Below are 21442 nucleotides of genomic sequence, written 5' to 3' on the forward strand. Positions count from 1 at the left end.
AACACTATTTTCATTTTCTAAACCTTTTGGAACAGGTTCATATCAGGTTAATCAAAATGCCTCTAGGTGGAAAGGGAACAGGTCTGATTTAATCATCGCTCGATAATTCTTAAGAAAGCCTTTTTGATAAACTTCCCAGAAATCCAGAAAATGAATGGCTCTCCTGACTGGATAACAAATACTTTTGCAAGTCAGGTGCCTTCTAATTCTTTGCTTGCAACAGAATGGAGGGAAGAGTCAAGTTTCAGCTAGCGGATGACTGAGAAATACATTTTAATGATAGACCACTCTGTGGTTTTGGGAATATAACTTGGAAGGAGTTCAAAGAATTGAATGATATTGCCACAACAAAGCTCCTATTCCCATCCTTTGATTTGTGTGGAAAAGTTTCTGTAACACTTGTATCTTTAAAAACAGAAAAAAAAGTAGAATTAATGCTGAGCCCTATCTCAGCCTAGCAATAAGATTTATTTTATATGGACAAATTTTTTAAATTATAATTGTTCTTTAAAAAGTATGTTTTCTTAGTAAGAGGGGCATTTACAATATCACGTTACTTTCATCAGTGTAGCAGATCTGTCGTTTCCTAGCCCATATCCCCTTAATCCTCGGATGAGATCACAGGCAGACAGTCCCTACGTGAGGGGACGGCTCCCTGTGTTTTCCTGCTCGGGGGATGCCTCCGGAGCGACCTTCTACCAGTGAAAACAAGCTGGTGGGCTAACATCCCAGGACAGTTCTGAGGTGTGTTCTACACAGTCATTCAAAAAATCCCTGCGAGAATGAGCCCTGGCTGCCCCTCGAGGTGACCCACAAAGTCACGTGTACCGTACTGACTTCTCTCCCTCTCCTTTTTTCACTTTTCCTTTTCTTCATCATGCTTTCTAGGATCCCCTGTCAAAAACAAACAAACAAACAAAAAAACCACCTTACACCCAATCCCTGCATGCAGGATTTGGAAGAATCCCAAGTTAAGAAAGACAGATTCTAGGAATACAACAGGGAGATTGCATTATATGTGTTTCATTATACGTGTTATAGTGCATGAAAACAGTAATGTACGCTGCAGCGGGACAGAGATTTTCGTCTGTTTTATTCACTGATGCATCACAGACATCTAGAATAGTGCCTGAATCATGATGTTGAGTGAAGAGCAGTAATAGCTAATATTTGAGTGCTTACTATGTGCTTGATGTGATTTTTTTATAAAGCATTTAATAATAAAAAAAATCTTATAAAATAGGTATTCTTCTTCTTCTCCTTTTAGATATAAGGGAGTTAAGGTTAGACAATGGATCCAAACTACCCAGCTTGTAAATGGTGGGTCCCAGTTTCTAATTAAGTTCCCTTGGACACTGGGGTCCATTTTTCAAATTTTTTGTTTTTGTTTTGTGGTGGTGTTTTTGTTGTTACATGTCTGGCTCCTCCATTAACCTTAAAGTTTATTAAAGGCAGGAACCCTATTCAACTCGGTACCCCCCAACACCTACCTGGAAGCTGGAACAAATTAGGAACTTTGTCATATTGGTTGAATGAATAAAATGAATAGTGTCTTATTTATATATATTTGTGTTAAGGAAGAAAGGAAAATGATGTCTTTTGGAGCCAATTAGAAAAAAAGCCTTGAATATAACCTGAGATACGGTCTACTTTAAGGCAAAGCATTCTTAGGATGCCTCCCATTTAAAACTCCCCTGAGGTTTTTTATGCCACCATCAATTCAACCTGGATTTCATTTGGCCAGTGTTTGGAGCTGCCTTTTTTTTTTTTTTTTTTTTTTGAATTTTCCTTCATCTAAGAATTTAGCTCATATCTCTTTCTTTCATTTAGAGGTTTCCTGGTAGAGATATTTAAACCATGTCTGAACCTGAATTCTTTGTATCTGGTAATCTCATGAAAATGAGACTCTTTTGACCATTATTATATCCTCAGAGCTGATTCAGTGACTGGCATGCAGTCGATACTCAATAAATGCTGTTAAATTAATAAATGAGGCAGAAGTAGAGAGTGGAAATTATCTAGTTTCCAATGATTATTCAAAAAATTGACAAAAATATATCTCCAAGGTTTCATGTCAGTATAAAATAATACTGGATTTGCCAGAAGAGCAACTCAGTTTCAGGTTATAAGAAATTTTAACAAAAAGAATCTAGGTCTTCAACTGCTGTGTGAAAAATTTTTACTTTAAAATTTTTCTATGACTAAAATTAATATTTGTTATGAGTCTATATCAGGATGCTTTAATTGCCGGCAACAGAAAATATAACTCAAACTGGCTTAAACAATAAAGAATTTATTGGCTAATGTAAGAGGACGTCCAAAAGTGGGGAAGAATTCAGGGCTGGTCTAAGGCTGAATTATGTCATCAGGGACCAAGTTCTTTTCATCTTTCTGCTCTGCCATTCATGCTGTTGGCTTCAAACTAATGCTGGTCCCCCTAATGACTGTATGGTGGCTCTCAACAACAGTTGGGCTACAGAGACATCTTGTTTGAAAGAAAGATTGACAGGCTCCCATTGATTACTCTGAACTTTCCCAGAAACTTCTGTAAAATCGGTTCTACTTATAATTGCTCATAATTGGGTCACTTATTATTCTTGAATTAACTAATGGTAGGGGGGTGATCGAAATGCCCTTGGACCAATCAAGTGTATCGCTTGAGTCAGTGCCAGCATCCCAAGCTTCACTGTGGGTCCTCGATTAGAGAGAGAAGGAAAGCTGCTATGGGGTCCAACACAATGTCTATCCCCAAAACGTCTATTTCTCTAGGTGGTAAAGCTTCATCTCAGTTAATTCAGTGTCTCTATGCTTTGCCCCAGTTTTGGTGGAGAGAGGGACTTTGGAAGGGTCATAACTTTGAGGAAGCATCCTGGTCTGGTTGGCACCCATCCACATCAGCATTCACTGAGACACCATTGTTTACATCTGGTTTTCAATCACAGGTGACCTGTCCTCTCTTCCTCTCTTTCAGGTAAAGGGAACTGCTTTCCTGAGGCATGTGGGGAACCATGTGAAGTATTTTCATGTCTATCTGTCTAGTTAGGGATTTTAAGCTCAAACGCCTTTGGGGACAAGTCAGTATAGTAGACCAGGTAGAAGAGAACAGGGAGTGAGGACTGGAGAACCTAGAGAAGGCGTGCTCCACTCCAAGTCATCCAAAATCAAACTGTTTAAAAAACCTTGTGCTGGACAAAAAAGACCTCCTAGTGGACTGGACTCATTCTGTGATGCACTCCACCCTAGGGTTTGGCTACTTCCCTAGGTCCAGCCTGGGAAAGGGGCTGCAAGCCTTCCTGGCATTTCCCAACCTATCTGTTGTTTCTCACATCCTCCTGGCTGGGCTGGGCTCAGTCCCGGGAAATAAGCAGGTGTGTAGGTCCCTTTCCTTGCAGGGACTCATTTCCACTTAAATTCTCCTCTCACTCTCTCTTCACCCTAACCCAGGATTTTTTTTTTTTCCTAAGTCCAGGATATGGGAAGTAGGAAGCTTTCAACTATTTTCAGACTCCCAAATCAATTATATTGCTTGAGCACCAGCATTTTCCCCCTCTTTTTCTGGGGGCCTGGTCCCAAACTCAAAGCCAAGAAAAGACTCTTGAGCTTTTTCTACCTGCTACGTTATCATTCTTAAGTCAAGGGGCGTAACATTCCTTAGCTGTTGCATGAAGAAGGAGAAGGATCATGAGGTGAAATGTGGAAAATGTTATCCTGCTATAGAAAAACACATGTCTGGAACAAGGGAGGGTTCCTCAGACTACACTGGGGATGTCTTATATGTTGCTGTGTATCTCCTCTTAGAAGGGATGTATTCAACCACAGAAGATCCGGAGGGTGAAAGGACTCTGGATCGCATTATACAAGTATCATCAGTAAGACTTCTATACAACATTCAGCATCCAAGGCTGAGGATGTAATAGTCAAGATAGGCTAGCTCATGCTGCGATAATAAATGCCCTCAAAAATCCTGGGGACTTACAAAAATAAAAATTCATTTTTTGCTTATGTTACATGTCCCTCATGATTCAGTCTTTTCTAGGGAGGTGGAGTCAACTTTTCTCTGGGACCCACACCATTTTGGCGAAGAGGAAAGGGACAAGGGGAACCCTGACTCTTAAAGGGATTTGCCAAAGTATGTCACATGGCCACTCCTGAGACAGCAGGATGGGGAGGGCTATTTCATGATGGGAAATCAGAATATTTCATGGACAGGAATATAACTTACCATGTAGGAAGTCCTGTATCATCCTCTCTGGGGATCCTCTGTGGATCATCTAAGAACTCCCAGGAATTTGCATGGTTCAGAGTGAGGTCTCCTACAAGACAGTAGTATTTAATACATACTAGCTGTTACTGCTATCATTATTAATGCCTCATTAAGAAGGGAAGTTTCTTTCTATGTGTTACCTATCTATCAATCTTTTGAGGATGAACGAGAGAACTTTCTGGTAATTATTGTTTAGGCAGGAATTACCAGAAAGGTAACAGGACTGGTGGGCTAGTCTTCAGCAAGATACCATATTACATAAGGAATGGCTGAGAAATTCAAAATGTTCAGCACGAAGAAGAGAAGCCTCAGGTGGGACAAGATGGCTGTTTTCGACTATATGAAAGTTTTATGTGAAAACAAATTATACAAACAACCTGAAGGTCCTCAGGAGATAGCCCTGGTAGTGGAATCAATTTGTCTGGCATGGCTTAATTCTAAGGACCTGCCTTCAGTGCCGTGAAGCACACTGAGCTTTGTGGTGGTTGAAGAACCAAAGATAATAAAAAAAAACTTACACTTACATAGTACTTAGTGTATGCCAGGCATTGTCCAAGCCTTTACTTGTATTAACTAATTTCAGCTCAAAACAATCCTATGAGACAGGAACTATTGTATTCCCATTTTTTTTTTCAAGTAGAAAAAATGAAGCACAGATTAAGGAAATGCTAAAGTCACACATCTGAGAGTGGTGGAAACAATGACTGAACTTGTCAATCGATCTCTAGAGTCCATCCTCTTAACCCTGGTGCTATATTGCCTTTCTATAGTTGAATTCACTAGGAAACCCTTATTTAATCAGTCTTATAACTGGTCATCAAATTTCTGATCTTTGTTTCTCCTCTGGGTCTTCTGTGCAACTTTCCAAGAAGATACACCTTTTTTTTTTTTTTTTGCTATTTTTTTAAATTGAAGTATAGTTGATTTACAATATTGTGTTAGTTTCAGATGTACAGCATAGTGATTCAATTATATATGTATTTCAGATTCTTTTCCACTATAGCTTATTTCAAGATATTTAATATAATTCCCTGCACTACACAGTAAATCCTTGTTGTTTATCTATTTTATATATGGTAGTGTGTATATGTTAATCCCAGGCTCCTAATTTATCCCTCTTCCCACTTTCCCCTTTGGTAACCATAAGTTTGTTCTCTATATTTGTGGGTCTGTTTCTATTTTGTAAATAAATTCATTTCTATTATTTTTTAGATTCCACATATATGTGATATCATATAATATTTGTCTTTCTCTGTCTGACTTCACTTAGTATTATAATCTCTAGTTTCATCCATGTTGTTGCAAATGGCAATATTTCATTATTTTTTATGGCTGAATAATATTCCATTGTGTGGAATTGCGGATCATAGGGTAACTCTATGTTTAGTTTTTTAACGATCTAGATATTAGATCCTCCATATTGCTTTCCATAGTGGCTGCACCAATTTATACTCCCACCAACAGTATAGGAGGGTTCCCTTTTCTCCACACCCTCTCCAGCATTTATTATTTGTAGACTTTTTGATGATGGCCACTCTGACAATGTGAGTTGATACCTCATTGTAGTTTTGACTTGCCTTTCTCTAATAATTAGTGGTGTTGAGCATCTTTACTTGTACCTGTTGGCCATCTGTATGTCTTTTTGGAGAAATGCCTATTTAGGTCTTCTGCTCATTTTTTGATTGGGTTGTTTGGCTTTTTGATATTGAGTTGTATGAGCTGTTTGTATATTTTGGAAATTAGCCCTTGTCAGTTGCATCATTTGCAAGTACTTTCTCGCAGTCTGTAGGTAAGACTTTTAAATTGTACTCCCTTTCTACCCTTTTGATTTGTCTCTCAGAATGAGTTGTCCATAGTGACCTCTCAGACAGGTGGGGGTCTATGACTGGAAATCTGGGAGCCAAGTTTGGGACTGGCGTGGGAGAGAGGTAGCAGGGGCAAGGTGGGGAGGGAGGGCAGCTGGAACTTGACCCAGGGGTTGGTAGGCTGGTGTGTGGTCATGGGGTTGAAGAACAAAGTGGGAATGCAGTTTGAGAGCCAGATCCCCAGTGAGCCAACCTCTGGTCAAAGGGGGCTGGCAGCAAGACCTGGGACAGAGCAATGATTTGGCAACGAGTTGGCAGCAGGAGGCTGACAGATGAACTGGCAGGTTCAGGAGGGAAGATCTAAGTTAAAACTTGTGGAGACTCCTGAGGCAGAGGGCTTGGTGGGAAGAACCTTTCATAGGATCCTGCTTGTCTCACCCAGCTGTTGAGGGAGTGAAGCTGGTTTGAACATAAGTGACTGTTAGTATTCCTCTCCACTCAAGTTCTGGGGAGACTGCGTAGGGAGTAGTGGTTGTGTGTGCTTTAACCCTGATGCCTGAATTCAAATCCCAGCTCTGGATCAATGACACTCAGGGCTAAATTACCTAACCTCTTAGTGTCTTAGTTTCTTCATAGATAAAATAAAAAGATAGCAGTGTTACACCAGAGGTCTTTGAATCAGCACAGCACAGTGATTAAAGAGCATAGGCTTTGGAGTCAGGATGCTTGTTTTATGTCCTTAATCTTCCACTTGTACCTGTGGGAACCTCAGGCAAGTTACCAGATGTCTTGTTTCAATTTTAAGGTCTATAAAATGGACACACAATAATCAGCCACCTATGATACGGCAGTTGTAAGAATTAATATTATATATGACATAGAATAATAATATAATGTAATGATAAATAAACGATAGAGAACTGGCCTGGCACATAGAAAACACTCAATAAATGTTAAGGATAGTCTTTACAGACCGTATTGGAAGACCAATCACAGGAGGCTCCCACAGGTGAGATCCCCTTTACCCACCCAGCCTTGATGAGTTAGACTTGAGCAGAATAAGCTCAGCATTCACTTCTAGTTCCTTCATCCAGCTGGAGCAGAAAGAAAGTTGTAATCCCATAGCTGTTGACTTCGCACAGAGAAAAGACACACCCAAAGGCATCCAAATTAGAGACGTGCCTACTAACCCCATGGCAACTCGGAGAAGGAATTCTGCCATTGAGTGTGTTTAGGAAGGTGGGGTGAAGACTGGGGATGACAGTGCTGTCCATACCTACCACCAGATGTGCAAATCAGAGCACAGTACTGAGCAAGACGTCATCATGACATCATTATACATGGAGGGTGGAGCATAATGGATCATTAATTTGCTTTTTAGTGTTTCACAGTGAAAAAAGACCAAGGGTGGGAGTTCAACATTTTCGTCTTCTGAGAGAGCACCTCTATCATAGACTGTTATCCCGGGAGCAATTTGTAAGCAGTCTGTTGCTCATGGAGAATAATGCGTTATGACAGGGAAATATGAAAAATGTTGATTTCTTTCCTCCCAGTTCTTTTTTTAACTGCCTGGGAACTTTTTTTTTTTTTTTTTTTTTTTTTTGTCTGAGCAAGCAAGCTTGTAAAATAAATGCTGCTGCATTTTCAATAACTGGTAAGATGTCATGGGTTAATAACACGTGAGCTAGTAAAATTGGGGGATAAGATGATTCTTTCACTTGTAAGAATGTACTGTTGTCACACAGAATGCCATGTTAGTCCTTAAATTTATTCTTCACTCAATACAACCTCTTGGCTTCTTAAGTATTTCATGTGTGCCTTCAGGGAGAAGGCCAGGCACACTGGGGCTGACAGCTGTCCCTTCTTCCCATTATTTTGTATCTTTCTCTTCTGAAGCTTGCCATTTCCAAGTCACTAGCCTTTCTTCTGTCTGTCCAGAGAAGCTGCACAGAGAGCAAAGAGAAATAACTTTAACTGCTCTTCATTCAGCTGGTCATTCAATAATATTCACTTCCCATGTCTGGATTCTACACCTAGCTGTGGAGAGGCCATGATGAACAAGAGGAAGCCACATGTCCAAGGAGCCTAGGGTCCCCATCAAATACAACAGAAGTAAGCCTGAAATGATGAGACAAAGACAGTGATGGAGAGTGATAGCTGAAAGAATGGGGGAGGGGGGAGGCAGTTAACGTTTGAAGTGGGATCAGCATCATATCTGTGAACTGTGGTTGAAGTGGTCACATCATTAAAAAAAAAGTCCTGGTCAGTTATATTAAACTACATTTCAAAGGTACTCTTTGAAATACATTCGAGTACGTGAAAACATCCCTGAAGATGCAAGAGATAAATTGATGTGGTGCTGGAGCCGATTCTAAGTGGTCCATGGATCTAGCTTTAGATAATAATCTGAATGTTAAAAAAGTATTCCCTTTCTAATTCTATTTTGAGCTGTATGTTTAGAGACAAACAGAAAGTCTCATAGAGGCTACATGTCTTAAACATCTCACTAACACTTGGTAAACAGTACCCTTACATTTTTTTTTTAAACAAAGATTAAGCTCAGAAACTCAACAGGGAGAGTTCAGCTGGAATTTGGTAGCTTTATTCTATTTTTCTTGCATTTTTCCAAGTGTATCCTTTTATTTTTGGTTAGTGAGTTACAGAGTTTCTTTTTCAAATAAATTATTTAAACAAATTGAGTCGGTAGAAAGAAGCATGGCAGGCAGATTAGAGCCAAGGTGGTGAAAGGCTGTGGCACAATTGTGGAAGGAGTACGGGGATGACGGAGGTTCAGTGAACAAGGGCACAATGCTCGGGATGAGAAAATCTGGCTGTGAGTCCCCGCTGCACCACCAGCTAGCTCTGTGACCTTGGGCAGTTCACCTAGCCTCTCAGAACCTTGGTTTTCTCATCTGTACAACAGGAACAAGAATCTCTACTCTAGCTTCTTTGCAAGCTTGTGAGAACTGGATGAAGGAATGTGTAAAGTGTGAACAACTGTAGACTTTATATTACCATCTAGTGAAGTTGCAGGGAGGCAACACGGCTTTATGGTGAATGTTTTAGGATGGGGACGGAGATTTGCCAACATCAACAGAGTTCTTACTATGGGCAAAGTGCTGTATATATATATGGGAATAATTAGGTTTATTTATTTATTTGTTTATTATTTTTAATGGATGTACTGGGGATTGAACCCAGGACCTCATACATGCCTAGCACGCACTCTACCACTGAGCTATACCCTCCCCCTCACAGTGCTGTATATTTTTGAAAGTAGAAAAATGAATACAATTTGGCCTCTACCCTCAACGTTTATAGCTTGTCTACGGACTAACACATAGATGTGCATTATTTTGTAGACTGTGATACATATTATAAATGGGCTTAAAGCCCTAGGCAAAGGAAATAGGAGGAGGTTGATTACCTGAGCGTATGTGATAAGAACAGCTATCATTTTGGAGTCTCTTCCAAGGGCCAGGGAGCCTGCGAGGTATTTTGTGACATTAGCTCATATATTCCTCACAACTGGGGAATCGAGATCAGAGAGGCTAAATAGCGGTTCCACGGTGAATCATGGTGATGATGTTCATAAATAAATACTTCTTAGACGCCCAGCGCTGTGCATCCTCCTATACATTATCTCATTTCAGTCTTACCACAAGCCTATGGGATAAGAGGCTTGCAGAGTTAGTGAATGGTGCTGTTGCAATTTAATTCCGAGGTGGTGTTCGACTCCAAAACCCATTTCCTCCAGTTCTACTGCTTCCAATCAGCAGCTGAGCTGTGGGAGCCAGACACTGGCTGTGCACAGGGAAGGTCCATTCGGGGCTCTTGTGAAATGTTAGGTTCCAATCTCAGCCGGGCTTCTCTAAGTTTACCTATGTCACAATCCCTCTTTCTGTCTCACAATATATGCTCCTAAACTAAAGCATCAAGTCGTAGGACCATGTAAGTGGCTAACATAGCTGCATGACACCATGAGGTGATGTTGGAAGGGACATTTCAAAAGGAGGCAGAAGAACTGGGTGAGAGGGCAAGGTAGGATGTCTACATCGAGTTTGTGGGGGCTAGAAGCTGTTACTTCCCGTAGGAACTTATAGGATCGATTCTCGGTAAACACAAAGGGAACTTTGGCTTGTGCTAAATCCAATCTCGTTTTAGAAAGAGAAGAGGTTACGGACCAAAGGTCCCTCAGCAGGCAGAGGATTCAAGAGATGGTACATCGCCCGTGTCTCAATGCTCATTTTCCAAGAGCAGTGGTTTTCAAAGAGTGCTCTCCAAATCAGCAACCCCAGCACTTCCTGGGACTTTATTAGAAATGCCCACCTCAGACCCATAGAATCCGAAACTTCCTGGGTGGGGCTCTGCAATCTGTCTTAACAAGCCTTTCATCATTCTGATGCATGCTTAGGTTGGAGGTTGACTGCAAAGTATCTGCTATATAGTATGCCGCACGTGGCAGGAAGAACAGGGGAGATTTAAGTCATTCCCCCGCCTCCGCTGCCAGCTCTTTTCCCTCTTTGTTCCCAGGTGAAGGGCTGAAGAGGCTCAGTGTAGCAACCTCCTGAGATCTATAGGACACTGAAGTATCTTAGACAAGGGGATGAGTCTATGGAACAAATACTGGGCTGGGGTTGGAGGCCTGGGTGTGCTCCCAGGTAGCCAGAGACTAGGTGTTGTCGGGCCATCAGTGTGCCGGAGGAAGTGGAGGAGAGAGGCTGGGCCCTGGGATACCGTGCCAGGTTCCCCCGCCCCATAACCCCCCAACACAGAGCAGCCAGGGATCTAGAGAAGGCTCTTCTCCACACTAACCCTCCGCATCTGTGAGCCACTAGTGGAGGCACTCAGAACCCTGCAGTGAATTTCTCCAGAGGCAGGAGGCCTATGGAAGGAAGGGCAGAAGAGTGAAGCTGGTGGAACGCAAAGGTTTGTGGAAGGCACCTGTGTGCCCCTGCGGACGATTTTTTGCTTTATGCTGAAGGGACGATAACATTTGAGGTGGGGAAATAAGAGAAACTGATTTGTACTTTAGCAGTAGCTCTGGCAGCAGCATCAAGGATGGACTAGCGGAAGCCAGAGACTTGTGGGCAGGCGATTATCACACTAAGTCCGGGTGGGAAATAGAGGCTGTGTGTGGGGTAGGAACAGATTTAAGAGAATACGGATTGGGATATGCCGGGGAGGCTAGGGACGCGGTAGGACCGACCTATTGGGACTTAGTGACATGTAAGTGTGGTGCAAACATCCTGGCTTCTGAAGTCCTGGAATCAGTTGGCTATAAGATCCTGAGCGCAGGTCAGTGATCATCCCTCCTTTTTCCTTCTTATCCAAGGAGCCTGGGCTTTGAAGCCTGACAGATGAGGGTTCAAAACTCCCGCGGGAATGTAGCTTCCACCAGGGCGGGATTCCATCTCTTTGGTTCACAGCTATATGCCGAGCGACTGAACAGTGTTTGGCACTTAGTAGGCGCTCTATAAACTTTTGTTGAATAAATGAATCAGTGACGATGGCTGTACTCCAAGCCTCCTTTCCTCCTCTGCATACCCTACCTGGAACAGTTGTTGCATAAGATCACCTAGCCCAGAACTTGATGCACAGTAGGCGCTCAACAAGTTGTGTTTTTTCCTTCGTCTCTACAGCAGAACGGGTCCCTAGGCGACCGTAAGGGAGGGGTTTCTGTCCCCTGCGCCTTCTCCACCTCCCTTCGCGCCCGCGGGCCCGCCGGGTCTTGGGGAGCACTTGGGCGGGGGGAGGCGGGGACAGAGGAGCTGCAGGGCGGGGAGCGGGCGCTGGCGGGCGGGCGAGCGGGCGGCTCGCGCGGAGCTGGTCTCCCGCTTACGTAAGGCGCGAGTCCCGCGCGGCCGGCCGGGGCTCCGAGTGGGGGCGGGCGGAGGCGGCGCCGCCCAGCGGGATCCGGGCTGGAAGCCTCGGAAGCGCCGCGTCCCGGCCGAGGTGTGTGTTTATTTGGCTGCTCTGGGTGGAGAGGCGCTGGACTCCGGCTTCTCGCGGTGGGGAGCGCATCCGTCAGCACTCGGCCGAGGTGGGCGCTGGGGCGTCCTCGCGGGCGACGGGCAGCAGTGGCTGCCACGACTCCGGGGATGTGACAGCCGCCGGGGAGGGGCCGAGGCGCGGACCGAACGCCGCCGACGTGCGGAGACCCGGCCTGGGGCTCAGTCCCCAGGCCGCTCAGGGGGTAGGGCGACTGGGGGCGCTCTTGGAGTCACCGCCCATCCGGCTCCTCACTCCGGGGAGACCCGCGTGGGGATGCTGGGCCGCCCGGCCCCCTACTCAGATGGGGCGTGGGGCGCGAGATCGTGGAAGGGACCGAGGTAGGACGGGACAGGCTGACCCCCGAGCCCCCGAGGGCTGCCCTGGCCAGGCGCGGGCGCCCGGGAGTTCCCCAGGATCGCAGCGTGGGGGCGAGGAGGGCGGGGAGGTGTAGCGTGGCGCCTTACTCCGCCTTCGAGCCGCCCCGGCGCGGGGCTGAGGGGAGGGGTTGTCTCAAAAGTCTCTCCTTCCCCTGCAGGGGCGGCGGCGAGTCCCCGCGCAAGCCCAGGGTGTCAGGCAGGGGCAGAAGAAACAAAGTTCCCGGGGCTTCTCTGAGGCCGCTGTCCGGGTTGCGTGTTCGGCCTCCCCCTCCTCGCCGAGGCAATGGCTTCCAAACTCCTGCGCGCGGTCATCCTTGGGCCGCCCGGTTCGGGCAAGGGCACCGTGTGCCAGAGGATCGCCCAGAACTTTGGCCTTCAGCATCTCTCCAGCGGCCACTTCTTGCGGGAGAACATCAAGGCTAACACGGGTGAGGGGCTGCGGGGGCGAGGGGCGGGGTGAGCGGACGCCAGATCGGGTGAGGCAGGGAGGCGAAGGGCCCGCGAGGGGCCGGGTCTCGTCGGTCCCCGGGAGCCCTTCCCCCGCCCGCGTGTGGTCGTGCAGGCTCCTACGTGCCGGGGCGCATGCAGCCGGTGGCCCGCTGCCGTGCGGCTTAACCGCGCCCGGGGAGGAGGCCAAGGCTCGCCGGGAGGAGGGTGGGAGGTGCGAGCGGCTCCTCTGGCTGTGGGGTAAAGCCGGCAATCACCCAGATGAGGGAGCGAGATTAGGGCAGCTCAAAACCGCGAGCTTCCCTCTCGCCCGGCTTCCTTAAGGCTAAGCCATCCCCGCCCCTTTGCCGTCTCCCACCCCGTCTCTCGAGTCGTGCCCTCCGCAGCGCCCCCTTCTTTCGCCAGAGCCCCCCAGGCCGAGCGCCGCCCACCTGTGGGAATCGGGCCCCGCCGCGCGCTGGGGAACCTGTGGCGCCGCGCGCTCCTCCTGCCCCTCCGCGTCGCCTCGGGCCTCTGGGCAGAGCTCTGGGTGGCTCTGAAAGGCCTGTCTGTTCGCTGCCGCCCTTCTAAGGTAAACTCTCACCAGTAACTCCCCCTTCTTTCCAAACCGGGGCCTGGCCGTTAGGAGACAAGGAGGAGACTCAATCTGATAAATTACATTTAGAATCCAGCTTCCCTGGAAATGGCTTCTTGAGAATGCCTCCATTGGCTTGCATGGTGAATTTGGGGATATAGGTCGCCTGTTCTTGGTCTTTCAGTACGGCCCCTCTCCCCTTCTTCCACCCCGCGTTCACACCAGTGCATAATGAATTGGCATTAAAAGGCGAGAGGTAGCTGTTATGCCGCTGCGAGGTACACAGCCCTTCTGGAATGCAGAAGCTCACAATTAGCAACTCCTTTATGAAAACTTGTTATTGCAAATGGGGTGCTTCACCGCCGACACTGTTCTCATCGGTGTCCTGGATGGTTGTGGCCCATTATGGGCTAATTATCCAGGGATCTTCATTGCGGAAGCAAAGATTAGTTTGACGAGGTGGGTGGAGGACGGTGCTGGAAAACTGGAAGCTTAAAAGCGAGGAATTAAGAAATATCTCAGAGGCAGAGTTTTATTCATTATCTCTTGAGCAGGCTGTAAAAGCAATCTTTTATTTGGGCTTTAAGAATACTGCCCCCCACCCCCCATCTCTCCAGGGGCTGAGTTCTGCGTACTAGATTGCATCTTGAATTTTCTCTTTCGAGTATTGTTACCATAATTGGGTCTATTTTAATTTTAATACCACATTCAAATGCATTTTATTCCTTCAGTGTTTGGAATGCAGTTTGGGGATAGAGGCGGAGAACTGCATGAGGGGGAAGGCTGGCTCTCAACCCAAGGGTGTTGTGGGCAGGTGTGGCTTCTCCAGGGTAGGAAGATGGAGGCAGAGTCTGGGGAGGCAACTGCTGGAGTGGGATTGAGCCCATTTCCCCCAGTTCTCTATATCTGACATAGTAACTTGTTTCCTCCTGGCATGAAGGTCTTCACACTGTCCATCCTGGGACTGGATTAGTGGCTCTTTCCATTTTTAAAGAGAATGTGATGGGAAGTAGCCATCTGTACTTTCTTAGAAGTTTTGAAAACTTTCCACTTGCTGTTTTCCCTTATTTTTTTCATTTTAACTCTCCTTTGTTATGAATTTTAGTTTCCATTCTCTTTCAAATGCTTCCCCCCTGCCCCCCCCGCCACTTTTCTCTCAGGGTGACTATGAAATGTTTAAATTATCTTTCTTTTCCTTTTGGGAATCAAGTAGTTTTTGCATGAACCAATATAAAAAACTTTATCAGGGAAAGAAGAAAAAAAATAAAGGACAATGATTTGTTTTGAAAGTGGCCTGTTTCTAGTGGACTTGGAGGGTGATCTTGGATTATTTTTCTCTCTCAGAAGGTCTAAGAGTCTTACAGGCTCACTGCCTGTTAAATAAGAAAGCATTCCGCAGTGTTTATTTTCCTGTTACCTGCTGTTTGCTTTTAGCCAGTTTCCCGGTAGAGGAGTTCAGCGACCCCTCTGTATGTACCCCGTCATAGCTGAAGGATTGAAAGAGGTGATGAAGCCCAGCAAAACCCCAGGAAAGAAAACCTTGGTAGGAATTTGAATTGGAAAGAAGCTCAGGCCATCTGCTCCAGCCTGGAATGGGGCATGCTCCTGTCCACATGGCTTTCCTGCAGCCACTGCCTGCTGAAAAGCTGCTCCTCTCTGGAAGGGCTGCTCATTGCTTAGGTGAAGTCTTCCCTCACCAGTCTGGGCAGAATTTGTCTCTTTCCTCTGCACATAGCTTGTTGATTCTGTTGCTGTCACATACAGTTATGATACGGTGCAGAAAATGTCTTCTGCGTCATCCGGTAGATACTTACTGAGTGCCTGCTGCATGTCAGTGTTCTGGGTGCTGGGGGGCTATAGCAGTATTTCTTCCACCTTCACCACATTCCAGTTCTCTCTGATAGACTTAAAGGGCAGTGAACTGACGAAGTACCTAATGCATAAAAGGAGTTTAACAAGTCTGTGATGAAGGCATGGGTCACTGGTTCTCTCTACATCTTTCCCAGTAGAAGTCAAACAGCCTCTGGCGATCAAGTTCATTTTGTTTAATTAGCTCTGATTTATGGTAAAAGTTTCTATTTACTATGGATCTGAGGTTAGCCTCGTGACTGATGTTAACCATTGGCTCTGCCTGGTCTGCCCAGAGCCGTGCAAGCTGGGACTTGCCAAATAACTTACTTGAAGACCCACCCCCAAGTCTTAGGCTCACATTTTCTTTAGTACATTGTATGAATAGAAGAGAGGGTTCTGATAGGTTGCTAGAAGCCGGGTCCTACACTCTGTCATAAAGAATATTAGCTTTTTTCTCTCTATGTGTGTAGTGTTTGCATACATGTGCATGTGCACACACACAAGGCTGGCATTCAATAGTGAGTCCCATTAAAACTTATATTTAGTGATAGTTTCTTTTGTTGAGTGATGGGTGACTGAAACCTCCCTCTGAATGTGTGAGAATTCTGTTTTAATGATTGGCCAAATAGTGGAATTTTAAAAAATCACATTCTGTTCTGGATCGAGTGCAGGAAAATTGGCAAGTTTCCATTTGGAAGCATCCTGGACTTGATTGAGAGAAAAGATGTTCAAGAGCAAACCTGTTTCTTTTAATTAATATTAACTGCAGCTCTTGCTGAGGTTTGCAGATGGGGCCAGCATTTCAAATTAGACTATGGGCTGAGCCTCTCTTCTTTGAAAAGATGACCTAGTTCAGAGGGTTCAGGTTTTTTTTTTTTTTTTAATTCTCATTAAGTATAAATGTGTTTTTTCTTATGTAAGAATGAAAACTTCTGAGAATTATAGGACAGAGAAGAATATTAGAGAGACTAATATTCAACAGTGTATCTAAACCAAATAAATAGTTCACCTCTTTGTAGACCATATAAACTCTTGGCTTATCCTGGGATTTCTAGAATATGCTGTATTCCATTTTTTTCCCCCTAGCTTAGGGAGACTTGGGATGCAGCCCACGTCAAGGGTCTGGCCATTTTGGTGGAATCTCTCTGGTGCACAAGTCCTCTCCACATCCTCCCCCTATTTTTTCTGGTTTCTTTGTCTGAGGGCTTTCACGCGTACTTGAAGAGAACTATTTGTGACTTGAATAAGGTGTCCCCTGATGGTAAGAATGCCTTTGCCACATGCACAGCTGAATCTGAGCATTCTTCTAGTGTAGTCATTTTTTTTTAAAGTAGCTTTTTCTAATTAAAGTCACGCCTTGTAGAAAATTTGGAAAATGGGAAGCTGTGGAAGACATTAAAAAGGCAGGTAAAAATTACCCACAATTCCACTCTGACACTTAAATTCTAACAGAAGTTATTTTTTTCTTTTCTGTGTGTTTTCCCCTCTACCTCCAACAAACTAACTTGGCATCGTATTGGTTGATAACTGCTCCCCCTTTCACTTAGACATGTATTGTGAGCATTTTCCTGTGTTCTTAAAGCTTCTTCAAACACATTTAAAATTTCTATGTAATAATGCATTCATTCAGCAGATACTTTTCGAGTACCTTTTGAGTACTCTGATATCCCTTAGTTCTTAGAGGTGAGAGTCCACAGCAAGGTGAGGAGGGGACAGGGAATAAACAGCATAGTGTTTGGTAAAGGTGCATGTGATGAAGGAGATGAAATGGTGATGGGTTGGTGATGAGGTCTAAGGTGGCTATCCTAGTTGTGTGATTAAGGATGCCTATCTGGGAGGTGAGGAACCACGGGATGAACACCTGATGATCTAGGAGCAGAGTGTTCCAGGGAGAAGGAACAGCAAGTACAGAGGCCCTAAGGTGAAAATGAGCATACTTTGTTCAAGGAACAGCAAGAAAGGCAGTATGTTTGGAGCCTGATGAGCAAGGGGGATGTGGAGGAGATCAGGTGAGAAAGGTGAGCAGGTAGAGCCTTGAGGGTCCTGGGAAAGACTGGACTTTGGCACTGAAAAGCTATTGAAAGGTTTTAAATAGGATAGCGACGTGAATGGATTGACTTTCTAAAAATTGACCTTTAGGATGCTGTGTGAAGTGACAACGGTCGTACCAGGGAGGCCAGGTGGACGAGGAGAGTGGACCATTGGACTAGGTGGTGGTGGTGAAGGAGGAGAGGAATGAAGGGCTTCAGGATGTGTATGAAGGCAGAGCTGACCGGACAGAATGAAGTGGCCGTGAGAGGTGACGGAGAGAACGCAGTCTACCATGAGTCCTAGGATTCTGGCCTGAGCCTCTGGGTTGAATGTGCCTTTAGATTGAACTAGAATGTGCCTAACCAATGTATCGTGGAACATTTGATTTTTTTGCTGTTTAATGATGCTCTTATGAACATCATTGTATAAACCATTGGGCAGATAAACCTTGGCATAGGTTACTAGGAATAAAATGACTGGACCAGAATAGTTTTAAAACCACAGGGTAACAGGGGAGTTTTAAATTTACAAACATCCAGTCAAGGTCTTGGTGTAAAAGTAGCTAATAGGTGCTACTTTACTGATGTACTTTCTGGCTTACTAAATATATTATTCAAGTATAGACAGAGATACACACATATTTGTGCCTATGTATTTAAACTCTTTCCTTGTTTTTCTGATTATAAAAATAGTATGTGTAAGTTAACAAAAGTTAGAAAGCCAAGAAAGATAAAGGAGCAAAACCTGGTAATCCCACTAACTGGAAGGAAAAAAAATACTGTTAATATTTTTATATGCAGTGTATCTTCTCGACTGTTTTTCAAGAATATATTATGTATTACTCTTTTGAAAATTGCTTGTTTTATTTCACTATGTGTCATTATTTTTCAGTGTCATTAACAGTCTGTTCTTTAATGTGAGTTTAATGCTTTTGTACTATTTCAATATAATTTTTATTTCACTCTTGATTTTTTGAAAAGGTAATACATGCAGATAGTAAAACTTTCAAATAGTACACTAGGAATGGAGGGGAAAATCTCCCATCCCTGACTTCTGTTTCCCAGTTACGTTCCATACAGATACTTTTTCATCTAAAGAATTTGTGCATACACATATCTCATATATGTATGTATAGTGGTGCCTCTTTTTTTTATGTACAAATGTATATTTTATTTTGCACTTCTTTTTTTAAAACTTAGCAGTATAGCTTGGACATTGATTTCAACTAGCATATGTCAATCTACAATATTCTTTTTAAAAAAATCTGCATTTTTTTTTAATGTACAGCTGTGCCGTTGTTTCTTTTCTATCCATTCTCAGATGTTTTGGTCTCAGGACCAAAACACATTTTTTTAACACATTTGAAAATCATTGAGAACCCCAAAGAGACTTTGTTTATAAGGGTTCTACCTATAAATACTTATATGTATTATTATATATACAGATATAGATACTGTTAGAAATTAAACAGAAAACTTAAAAATATTTACTAATTCATTAAAAATAACAATAATACGCCCATTACATGTTAACGTATTTCTATAAAAATGCAACTTTTCCAGAACAAACTCCAGTGGGAAGTATCTGGGTTGTTTTTGCGTATTTGCAAATCTCATTAATGTTTGGCTTAACAGAAGACAGCTAGGTTCTTACATCTGGTTCTTCATTCAGTTGGTGTGCTATGTTGTTTTAGTTAAAGAATTGGAAGCATATCTGGTTTCACCCAGATATGTAGTTAGAGAAAGGGGGAACTCAGACCTCTGGAAGGATGCCTTGGGCCCTCAGGGATCCTCGGACCACACTTGGAGAATGGCCGGTTTAACCAGTCCCCTGCTGTTGGGAGTTTAGGTTACTTACAGTCTTTTGATATACAAAGCATGTGATGCTGAATGTCCTGTAAACATTTTCAACAAATGTGTAAGTGCCACTCAGTATTGGCTTGTGGGATGCAAAGAGGTGAGAAAAGTCTGTTCCCTGAAGGAGCTGCCAAGTTAATTGGGAGAGGCAGTCAGGCAAACAAGCATGAAGTCATGAAAGCCTGCAAGAGGTGGGTCCTGGGGACACAGGGAAGAGCTGGCCTACTCAGCATTTAGGAGGATTAGGCGAGACTTTTTAGAGGAGATTCCTGAGCCGAGTTTTGACAAATGAGCCCAGCTACAAATGAGGTGAGCAGAAGTGGTTGTTGCCACAACATACTTGGAACTCCTCTTCTGGAGCTTGGTTGTGGTCCACAGAGATCACTGCTTTTGTGACTTGATCGCACCTTGTATATTATCACTTTAGACCTCACTCATCTCTTAATTACACGTGCTATCAAAGGAAAGGGTTATTATGCCTGCTCCGTATCACCTTTTCCAGTTTCCATTACTTGTGCTTACCTCGACGACACACACACACACACACACACACACACACACACACACACGATGCCATGAAACTTAATCTTCTGCTTCAGACTTCCTGAAACTCCCGTGATGACGGCTGATCATGAAACTAGTAAATCAGGTACTAGGCTAATAGCCACAAATTCACCCATTATGAAGGGCCTGTTTCCTTTAAAACCTACCAGGTAAATCACTAAGTGGTATTATATTATGCTAGTCTGCTCTATGTGGGTCATATTGTGAGACTGTCTAAGGACTTGGAAATTACATTTTTGTTGTAAAATTCTGGAGCGTATGCTTTCACAATGGGTCAGATATATCAACCATGTATTGTCTTTTAGCAAACTAGGTTTTTGTTTGTTTGTTTGTTGTTTTAAAGCATGAGCAGGTGGTAGAGGCTACAGATTACTCTGCCTTTTTCCCCTCCACCATTTGATATTTTTAGTTCTGGTTGGCCTTTAAGACACAGTACAAAAGGTCTCATTTGTACAGCTTCATCAAGTCCAATTAGATGGCCAATGTTACATTTTAACAGTCTCACCTCCAAGTTTCAAGAGTTCTTGTCCTGGTTAAATGGCAGGTCCAGTAGCACGCCTCCCTTCCTTAGCCAGAGAGACTGATAGTATTGAAATAATGCAAAGTCATTCCTGCTCATCAAATTCCCAAGAAGCTAGAAATCAACTGTTTTCTGTTCTTCAGCACTTTCTTACTGACCAGTAACCTGTGACCCTGGCACTTTGTAATTCCTGTGACTTGGTCATTATAACTAACATGTGCAGAGGGTCAAGCGTGTGCCAGCCCTGCGCTGGCTGTTGTATGAGCATTCTCTAGTCCACATGCAGATCTACAGAGCAATTGTAATTCTTCATTTTACAAATAAAGAAATGGCCTCAGAGAGGTTGAGTTATTTATCTTAGGTCAAACAGGTAAATAGAGAAGCCAGCATTCACTCTTGAGACTGCATGGCTGGGATTCATTATATCGTGCTGCTGTGTGGGTACTCCAGTAACTAGTGACTGTCCACTTAATGTCTTAAAAATGCCACACGGGGGCATGAATGGCAGGGAATATTTGCAGCTTAGTTCTCACAGGTACACTGAGATTCAGCAGACGTTTTAAGGGTTGGCTAGAGAGATGTGGTTTGTTGTTGTTGCCATTCTGTTCCTAAAACATTAAAAAACAAATGTAAAAAAGGAAACACCGACTTTCTCTTTTCTCCCACAAAAAGGACCCAAAAAAGGTCTAAAATAGAAACCATGTGTAATTGTGAGGAGACAGAAACTGCTTTTCATCATAATGTGATAAGACTTCTGGAATAATACCTGAACTTGATTTTTCATGAGTCAATTGACAGATGTTTCTATGCCTGTATTAGGTATGGGGAGGCATGCATGAGTGCCCTCGAGGCATTTACGGTCCAGGATTCAAGTCCAAGGTTCCACAGTACATTCCCGTGGGCCCTGGTGGGGTGTATGGTGAGCATGAAGTGTTGAGGTCATGGACAAGGTGGGAGAGGGCGTTACGCAGAGGTGCTTTTCTCCCGTGATGCCCTTTCACACTCCTGTTCATCTCTCAGAGTCTATTTTCAGTCTCATCATTTCCATGACAATTTTCCACAGCTGTGGCAGCTACATGTCATTTTCTAATCTGAAATTTCTCTTATACCCATCAGTGTCTCTAACACGGCACGCATTGTCACCTCCCTGTAAGACGAT

General features: G+C 44.1%; 1 protein-coding gene across 5 annotated transcripts in view; it reads left to right on the top strand.

The window, feature by feature from the left end:
• Positions 1 to 11782: 11782 nt before the first annotated feature.
• Positions 11783 to 21442, top strand: part of AK4 (adenylate kinase 4) — a 70809-nt gene continuing 61149 nt past the window's right edge. The window contains exons 1-2 of one of the 5 annotated variants that reach the window (XM_032494487.1): positions 11783 to 12112; positions 12599 to 12868. In XM_032494487.1, coding sequence (XP_032350378.1) covers positions 12724 to 12868 — 145 coding nt within the window. In that variant the 5' untranslated portion in view covers positions 11783 to 12112; positions 12599 to 12723. The other 4 variants (XM_032494489.1, XM_032494491.1, XM_032494490.1 and 1 more) reach the window with 4 other exon arrangements.

Source organism: Camelus ferus, chromosome 13 (genome assembly GCF_009834535.1).
Source record: "Camelus ferus isolate YT-003-E chromosome 13, BCGSAC_Cfer_1.0, whole genome shotgun sequence".
In the NCBI taxonomy this organism is placed as follows: domain Eukaryota; kingdom Metazoa; phylum Chordata; class Mammalia; order Artiodactyla; family Camelidae; genus Camelus; species Camelus ferus.